General features: G+C 62.4%; 1 protein-coding gene across 1 annotated transcript in view; it reads right to left on the bottom strand.

Moving 5' to 3' along the window:
- Nucleotides 1-8,614, bottom strand: part of OTOF (otoferlin) — a 109,706-nt gene that overhangs the window by 11,844 nt on the left and 89,248 nt on the right. The window contains exons 21-33 of the mRNA XM_006162226.2: nt 7,942-8,032; nt 7,725-7,841; nt 7,297-7,458; nt 6,817-7,006; nt 6,585-6,709; nt 6,132-6,266; nt 5,318-5,479; nt 4,994-5,113; nt 4,305-4,466; nt 4,045-4,207; nt 3,638-3,708; nt 2,172-2,201; nt 1,667-1,798 (exon numbers count right to left, since the gene is read on the bottom strand). Coding sequence (XP_006162288.1) covers nt 1,667-1,798; nt 2,172-2,201; nt 3,638-3,708; nt 4,045-4,207; nt 4,305-4,466; nt 4,994-5,113; nt 5,318-5,479; nt 6,132-6,266; nt 6,585-6,709; nt 6,817-7,006; nt 7,297-7,458; nt 7,725-7,841; nt 7,942-8,032 — 1,660 coding nt within the window. The remainder of the gene's footprint in view (nt 1-1,666; nt 1,799-2,171; nt 2,202-3,637; nt 3,709-4,044; nt 4,208-4,304; nt 4,467-4,993; nt 5,114-5,317; nt 5,480-6,131; nt 6,267-6,584; nt 6,710-6,816; nt 7,007-7,296; nt 7,459-7,724; nt 7,842-7,941; nt 8,033-8,614) is intronic.

Below are 8,614 nucleotides of genomic sequence, written 5' to 3'. Positions count from 1 at the left end.
CCCGGAGCCCACCCCCCCTAAAGCAAAAACCCCCAAAAAAAAAAAAAAAAAAAAAGAAAGAAAGAAAAGTATAGCTGAGCAAGAAAATGTCAACTCAGTACACCCAGTGGACTGGAAAGAACACATCAGGTTTCAACCACGTCACCACCACCACCTAGTGGCAGTCTGTGAACATCACAGGAGCAGAAATGAGACAGGCAGCTTCTTGGCGCGTCCGCTGGGCCACGCAAGGCCAGGAGTCACTGGTGGGAGAAGGTATTAGTATTCCCAGTGATCTGTTCCCCTGTCCTTTAGCAGTTCTGCTGGTCACCCAGCCACCTCACTGAGATGACATTTCCCAGCCTCCCTTGCAGGGGAGGCAAGTGTGGCTACAGGACTGGAGATCTGGGCCAGTGCAAGTGGGTGTGGTTTGTGCATCACCCTGAGCAGGGCCCTGAAAGGGAGAGGCGTGGCCTCCTCCTCTCTCTCCACCCCTTCCCGTGCACCGGAATCAGCACGTGATGGCGAGCCAGCTCTAACCCTGCAGAGGGGAGACACATGGCGGGACGGCAGGCCCTGACACCGAGTCACCATCCAGCCTAACCCCCATCCTCTGGGCTATGATGTGAGAAAGAAACTTGTGTCTGGTTCTGCCCCTCGGACCTGTCACAGCAGCTTCATCCGTGCGCTATGGGTGGGAAACACGCCCGCTTGGGGCACAGAAAGGGCCTGGTGAGAGAGCGAGGCTGGGCGAGCCCAGGACCCCCTGCAGGGACACAGCTGCAGGCACAGGTCCCTTTGGTCAGCTGCCCATCAGGGGCACCTGAGCCAGCCAGGCAGTGTGGAGAACAGGTGAATGCGAAAGAGGGGCAACGCACTGTCTGCAACTCCTAGTCTGGCTCAGCAGACAGAACCCAATACACACACGGGGAGGAGCTTTCACAGTGACGTGACCGAGACGTGTAAAATGAAATGGTGTGAAGATCTGGAAGCACCACTGAGAAGCGGTTCTTCCTTTGGCCTCTGAGCACAAGTTTCTCTCTTTTCTCTCAAGGGTCACCTCCTCCAAGAAGTCTTCCTTGACGTCCCCAGGCATTGATTTGCTTTGTGATCACATGGCACCCCTAAGTATCTGTTTACTGGCCAAACTGGGGCCCCTCGGCAGGAACAGCATCTTATCTTTGGCCCCTGTGGCCTCTAGTATGATATCTGGTGCATCGGAGACTCAAGAGGTGTTTGTGGAATGGGAGCGGTAGGTGGCGTGGTGGCTGAGGGTGCTGGACTCCCGCATGGCCAACCGTGGTTCGAGTCCTGGGCCTGGCGGTTTGCTTTCTCACTTTCCCTCTCTCTCTCTTACTCTGTCCCTCTCTGGTCAAAATTTAAAATAAACGCACAAATAAAGTCAAATGAAAAAATAATTTAAAAAATAATAAAAGGAATGCATGAGCCAGGACGAAAGGAAGCCAAGCCAGGGAAGGTAGACGGGAGCACCGTCCAGGGAGAGTGAGTTCTGAGCTCGGGTGTCCAGGATGTGGACAAGGCTGCTCTGAACGCTCCTTCATGGAGGTGGGGCGCCAGCAGTGTCGGGGGGAGTGGGAGGATCTGGGCGGGAGGGTCTGAGTGAGGGGCGGGGGCGCCCTCTCCTGGCCTGACTCCGCTCGGCTCCCAGCCCTGCCTCCAGCCTCACCTCCTTCATGGTGTCGATGGAGGCGAAGTACTTGGACCACCAGTCCAGCATGCTCTCGTCCGGCTCCTCCTCGTCCGGCTCCTCCGCCGTGCCCTTCTTTTTCTTCTTCTTCTTCTCCTTCTCCTCCTCAGCCTGCAGGTTGGCCAGGTCTCGAGTCCTGTGTGCGCCCCTGCACCCTGGCCCTCCATGGGCCCCCTGCCCATTCTGTCAGGAAGCCCGGGCCCCGGGAGGCTGGGTGGAGCCACCAGTGCCAAAGGGACAGGGCCTTGTCTTGTGAGGACGGTGCCCAGAGAGGCTCACGGGTGCCAGCACGGGCCACTGGCCGAGGCAGGGTTGGCACTAGGGGCCTGCTGCCCTCCAGCTCTCTCCTTCCGCCTCTTTGGAGGGTGAGCTGGCCCGTGCAGCCGGGGTGGGGGGGGGGCTCTGTCCCTGACTGGCCCTTGGCTGACACTGCTGCCCATGGAGGGCCCTGGTGCCCTGGGGCCCTGCGTGACTCCACACTCACCACATCCACCTTGATGACGGCATCGGACGTCTGCAGAGGGAGACGAAGGAGATGGGCAGGATTAGCCACACGGGCGTGGAGGAGACAGGGACACGAAGGAGGGCCCCGGGATGGACGGCATGGGGTGCTGCGAGCCCCAGTGCCCACGGGCCGACCGCGCGCTGCCGAGAGCACGCTGCCAGTGGGGCTGTCTCTAGGGTCTTTCTCGGACCCCGCAGAGCAGTGGCTCCCAGCCCTGGTGGCGCATCAGAACCACCCTGGAGCTTGTATGAGTGGTCAGTGCTGGGGCCACACTGGCCGCAGGGGTGCTGCACACGGGCACATCCTTAGACTCCAGGTGACTGTGTGGGAGTCAGGGGTGGAGGCCTCAGCAAGGTCGGCCAGCCAGGTCGGCTTCAGCTCCGCCTTCCCCTCCCCAGGCAGGTGCTGTCACGATTACGAGGCACGCACAGCCACAAAGCCGTGAAGGACAGATGCCATCTGAATGCCCGCCAGAGCCCAAGGCTCCGGGACCATGGGGAAGCTTGGGCTGGTGCCATCTTTTCTCTGGTGCTGCTGATAGCCTCAGACTGGGGGCATTCTGTCCTCTCAAAAAGGAACAGGCTGGGCAGGGAGCGGCTCAGAAGGCTGGGAGCGAGGGCGACTCGGGCTCCAACTGCAGCCCTGCGTAGTGAGCTTTCCTGGCTGAGCCATCCCAAGGCTTGCACGCCTGGCCTCTTCTGCTCTCCTGTCCCACGACCCATGGCCAGTGCCAGCTCTGCCTGCTGGCTGGACCCTCTGGGGTTAAGGATTACAGTCAAGGAGAGGTCGTTTCAGACCACACTCAGCCTCAGCAGCTGGGAGATGCCCGGCTGCACGAAGCATGTGAGCTCAAGGATGGGATGCCAAGGATGTGGAGCAGGATGCCACGCCCAGCCCTTCATCAGAGTCTGGACCTCAGGGTGGCCTGCTCCAGGCTGGCCTCCCTCGTGCCTCCCCTGCAGTCTCCAGCCTAGGCCTCCTCCACATCCAACCCCCAGGTGGACGGTGTCCCTCTGGCAGATAAAGGCCCTGGTCCAGAAGCCCAGAGGAGTAAGGAGTCTCCACCTAGAAATCCTTCCCCCACCCAGGCCTGGGAGCGCCGTCTGTGAATGTCTGGGGTGGGAACCAGGGACCCTGGAAAGGACACGGCGTTCTCCGAGGAATCCGTCGTCATGGAGTTTACGGGAGACATTACCTCCCTCTCTTGAAGCTCTCCAGTCTCTTATACATACACACCACATGCTTGTGCATGCTCACACTTACACACATCACGTGTATGCACACACACGTGTGTGCCTCCTGGACAGTGTTCTGATGGAGCCGTTTGCACACACAAGCAGGCGAGCCCGTGACACTGGCACACCGGAGGAGGGCGCCCATGCTGTCCTCTCACAGGCCTGGGCCGCGCGTGGCCGTGTTGCACACGGTCGTGCACTCCGCCTTACCGCGTCCAGCTTCACCATGGTCTCCAGCTTCTTGACGGGCACTTCTGGCTCCATGTTCACCACGACCTCACCTGTGAGGTGAGAGGAGGGGACCCCATTGCAAAGCACACGGCAGCCCCGGAGAAGCCTGCCTGGACAGAGAGACAGACAGACAGACAGACAGGCAGAGGGAAGAGCAGGAGGAACAGTGAGTTTGAGTGGCAGGAAGGGGCCGAGGCCTGGAGCTGATTCTGGAGCTTTCTGAAGGGAGAGGAGGGACAGGACAGTCGAGGGAGAAAAGAAGGAACACAACGGGGAAGGTGAACTAGAGAGCCCGAGGCCCTGCTGTGCAGGCTGGGCCAGGAGGAGGCTGCAGGGAGGCCCGGTCTCCGTGGGTGGGTGGAGCAGGCCTGGGCTGGGGGCCGTACCCATGGTGTTCCAGCTGGCAGCCGAGCGGTCTGGGGGCCGGTAGATGAAGCGCCGCAGGGAGCTGACGGCGTGGGAGCCCACCAACGTGTAGCGGCCAAAGGCCCGGCAGTCCACCACGCGGATGTTGAGGGGCGGGTGCAGGAGCTCATTCTCTGGGAGGTCCTGGGGTGGGGGGACGTGGAGCCTGAACCTCAGAGCCGGGGGCAGCAGAGCCCGGCCGAGCCGAACCACGCCTGCTACCCCCTGGGCCTGCACCCACCACTTCAAACCACTTGACAAGGGTGCTGAAGTTGGGGTTCTTCTTGTAGTTGTGGATCAAGGACGACTGTACGCCCTTCCCTGCACACTCGATGTCTACCCGCGGCCGGTCCACCTGGGCCAGGTTCACCCGCTTCAGGTCCCGCAGGCCCCAGAACAGCACCTGGTTGGGGGTGGGGGACAGCCCCTCAGTCAGGGTGCCAGCTGCGGGTGGGCTGGGCCACCTGGGAGGAGATCAGGCTGGGGGTGGGCGTGAGTCAAGGGATGAGTTTCAGAGGTGGGGCCAGGGCTAGGGAGACGATGAGGGGGTGTCTCCAAGGGAGCGAGGAGGGGTGCAGGGTGAGGTTGGGCACAGAGGGAAAACAGGGAGGGGGCTGGGAACGGTCCTGGAGCGTGGTGGCGTGACTCGGTGCAGACAGGGGTGCGTACTGGATGGGGGTTAGGAGCCTCGGTCACTGCTGGCTCTGGGGGTGCCTTGGGCAGGTCACTTCCCCTCCAAGACTCTTAGTCTCCTTACGTGAAAAACGAGGAGTGGGTGAGGAAGCCCAAGACCTGCCGAGTCTACCCCCCAACGGTGACAGGTACAAATGCCCCTGATGGGCAGAAAGGGAGAGGGACAAGGAAGCCAGGGTGGAGGAGCCAGTGGAGGCCTTAAGGACAGGGACAGGGAGGCCTGCGGGGCCCACGTACCTCCACTCGGTACTTGCTGAGCACGGGCCGGATGCCCACGGGCACAGGCATGATGGGACCTCGGTCCATGTCCACTGGGCCATTGATAGGGGGAAGGTCAGCCTTCCCTGCTGGCCCAATCTAGGGGTATGGGTCATGGTCACACACTGGGGAGCCTCGGAAGAGGGGAGCCCTCCCCATATATTTCCCATGAGACCTGGGGAGACAGGGAAGACCGAGCAGCCCAGACTCCCTGAGAACCACAGCCCCACCTGCAGTCTGGCCTCGCAGCAGGGTGGGAAGGGCAGTGACCCCTCCGGCCCGCTCTGCTCCCCGCGGCCTCACCTGCAGCAGCTCGAAGGCAGCCAGCAGGTCTCCAGCTGTGGCGTTGCCGCGGTAGATCTGGTAGTACTCGAGCTGGGGCGGAAAGCGGGGTGCGCAGTACGCCTCCTCCGCCATCTTCACCAGGGGCTTGGCGAAGGTCCGGCCCATGAAGTCGGCTTTGCCCTGACATGAAACCACCGGGATGGCCTGTCGGCATTTGCTGGTAACCAAACATGTCGGTCCTCACTACAGCCTGAGATGTTGTCAGCGGCAGATGCGATCATCCCGTTTTACAGATGGGGAAAACCAAGGCCCCAGCACCACCGGACTCCTTCAAGGCCAGGCAGTCAGTGAACAGCAGATGCAGGACTCAGACTAGAAATAAGTCCTCCTTCCTCTAGTCCAGAGCTGCCCTGGGCACCTCAACAGCTGAGGTGGCTTGTAGGAAGGTGGCTCCCCACTTCTTGAGGAGTCACCCTAATCTTTCATGCCCCACTGCAGAGCCTTCCATGGGGAGCTGTGAGGGTTATTGACTGCTGTAGGTGCGGGTGGAGGATCAGGGTTCCCTGGGTTGGGGAGGTGGGGACGGCAGGACTTGGTCGGGCCTGGATCCAGAGGACCCCCGTGTTGGGAAGGGCGTCAGCTGGGGTTAGGCTGGAGCGAGTAAGCAGCCGGCACCTGGAGGGACTGGCCAGCGGCCCAGACTCCCAGCTCACCAGCAAGACCTGCCCAGGAGCTCTGGGGGTGGGTCGGGCTGTGGCCGGGAGTAGTGCAGATGGTGGGGTGCAGGGAACTGTAGCTGCTGGGGGTCCCTGGTGGCAGAGCCCACCCATACCATGGTGTCCTGGTCGTAGATCTCGATGACAATGATGGGGGGGTCATCCCGCAGCTCATGAGCCTCGCCGTAAAGCTCTAGGTTGTCGAACACCAGCATCTGGTCCCAGGTGGGACACAGGGTTTCGTTCAGCACCTACGGTGTGGGGGTGGGGTCAGGTAACGAGCGGGGTGGGTGGGCAGTGCACAACAAGCAGGACCCACCCGGTCTCTGCAGCTTCCAGGGACCCAGGGCCAGAGCGTCGAGTGCCCTGCCTCTTCTGGAGATCTTGAAATCAAGGCGACCATGCAGTCTGCTCCTGGGCCCCCCCGTCTTGTGAATGTGACCCCAGTTAGAGCTTTTACCAGAGGGACCTGGCCTAAGGCAGGGCCCCTGGCGGCCTTTTCTGGAGCCCCTCCAACTCACAGGCCTCAGTGCTTCCAAGCCAGAGCCACCCCCTCCCCAGGCCCTCACCTCTGTGCACTGGCTCTGGTTGATGAAGAAGACGCGGGCGAAGGGGTCGGAGAGGCCGCTGCTGTCGGCGGCGAAGAGGCTGCGGGCCTGGTACATGTGTGCTCGGAGTTGGAAGGCCTGCTTCTCTGCGGGGGACAACCGGCTGAGGCTCGGGGAGCGGGAGCCCTGCAGCTGCTCCCAGGGTGAGGGCCGGGAGTGAGGGGCCTGCCCAGGTAGAGGCATCCTCACTCACTAGTGTAGACCAGGCTGATGGGCGGGAAGGAGTGCAGGCCCAGGCCTTGGGCTGCCTTGACCTCCTCGAAGCCACAGGGCAGGCCGCACAGGAAGTCCTTCCGCTGCTTGCTGAGGCCCAGCCATAGGTAGAGCTCCAGCTTGGCCTGCACTGTCCAGCCCGCTGAGCCGAAGCCCCGCTTCCCAGGCAGCTGAGGGCGGGCATGGTGACCAGGAGCTTGACAGCTGCCAGGGCCCACAGGTGGTGGAAGGGCAGGGGACTGGGGAGGCCTTGCTCAGAGCTACCCTCACCCCTTCACAGCCACCCCAGTGAGCTGGGGGTAGAGGTGGGAGTAGAGGGGCTTGGGCCATCCTGTGTCCCTTCCCACCCCGCTCCAGCTCTTCTCTGAACACCCCCTACTGGAGGGCTCCACCCCATGGACTCAAGCCTGCCAGACCCAGGTGGAACAGCTGCTCCCTTCTGGAGACTGGCCCGCCTCGCTCTCGCCCCCTGGCGGAAGAGCGTCTTGACCTTGGCGCAGTCCTTGCCGGTCTCTTCCTCCACGATGGAGAAGAGCAGGTCCTTGGAGGGCACCCGGGCGTAGGCGATGCGCTTGTTGTTGCTCATCATCCAGATGAAGATGTCGGGGATGCTGTGCTGAGGCTGCGGTGGCAGCAGGGGGCAGAAGGTAAGGGGGATCTGGCCTCGTAAGTGGAGCCCCCTGAACCCAGCTGACCCTCGAGCCAGGCCTGAGAAGTGGGGGCTGCGGAGGGTGCGGAGGGAAAGCCCAAGGGCTGGAGCTCCTCCCCTCCCATGAGCGCAGCAGGAAGAGCACGCTGGCCCAGTCTGTCCCGAGAGTGGTCCGAATGCCAGCTCCTCCCGGGTCTGGGCCAGGCCGGTTCTGTGCGGTGCCCTCGGCGGCCGCTCACCTCGTCCGCCAGGAAACGCAGCTTCTGCAGGAAGTTCTGACACAGCCTCAGCTTGTCGCGCACCGTGTGCCGCTTCACCTGTGCGCGCAGGGCCTTGGCCTGCTGTCCCATGCTCTCCTGCGGAGAGGTGGGTAAGTGGGCTCAGCTCACCTCGGAGGCAGGTGCTCCCCTTCCACCGCCAGAGTCTCCCTGGACTCCCCCGGCTCCACGTCCTCACCAGCTCCCTCATGCAGGACTTGAGGCGCTCCCGGTCTAGCCTGGTGCGGGACGAGTGGCCCTGGTCCTTGTCAGCCAGGGAGAGGAAGCGGCTGCGGGTGGGAGCCGGGCTTAGGGGAGTTGCCCAGCTCCAGGAGGCCTGTAGATCCCTCCTCTCTACCCAGCCCTGGCCTGGTCCCCGCCATCTAGTCCCACCACGTCCTGCCCTGCCCGTGCATCTCACTAGCAGCCACAGCTGAGCTCCTCCAGGACGCCCCGCAGGCGACGCTCCGGGTAGGACTTCTCTGTTTTGATCATCTCCTGCACATCATTCAGGCCTTCTTCCTGCGAACCAGTGTGGGGGTGCATGCTGAGCCTTCCCCCTCAGCCTCCCCAATTGCCCACCCACCCCTGAGGGCAAATGAGGGAGCTAGGGGCCTGGACCTCTGACCAGGACCATCCCTTCCCCCTAGTGTCTGTTCATCATGAGAAAGCAACCAGTTTCCCAGGTTCTAGAACCTGGAGACCTCGGTGTTCATGGGCTGGAAGGAAGCAGCCACCCTGGTGGACCTCCGGGGCAGGGCAGAGCTCAGGGCGAGATAGGGGTGCCCGGTACAGGGAGAGACAGAGGGGTTAACCAGCTGCCTCCAGGACCCCCAGGCGGCCACTCCAGAATCCTGGGGCCCGGGGCAGGT

Source organism: Tupaia chinensis, unplaced genomic scaffold, assembly GCF_000334495.1.
Source record: "Tupaia chinensis unplaced genomic scaffold, TupChi_1.0 Scaffold139757_1, whole genome shotgun sequence".
NCBI lineage: Eukaryota > Metazoa > Chordata > Mammalia > Scandentia > Tupaiidae > Tupaia > Tupaia belangeri.
This window is presented reverse-complemented; position numbering and strand designations above follow the sequence as displayed.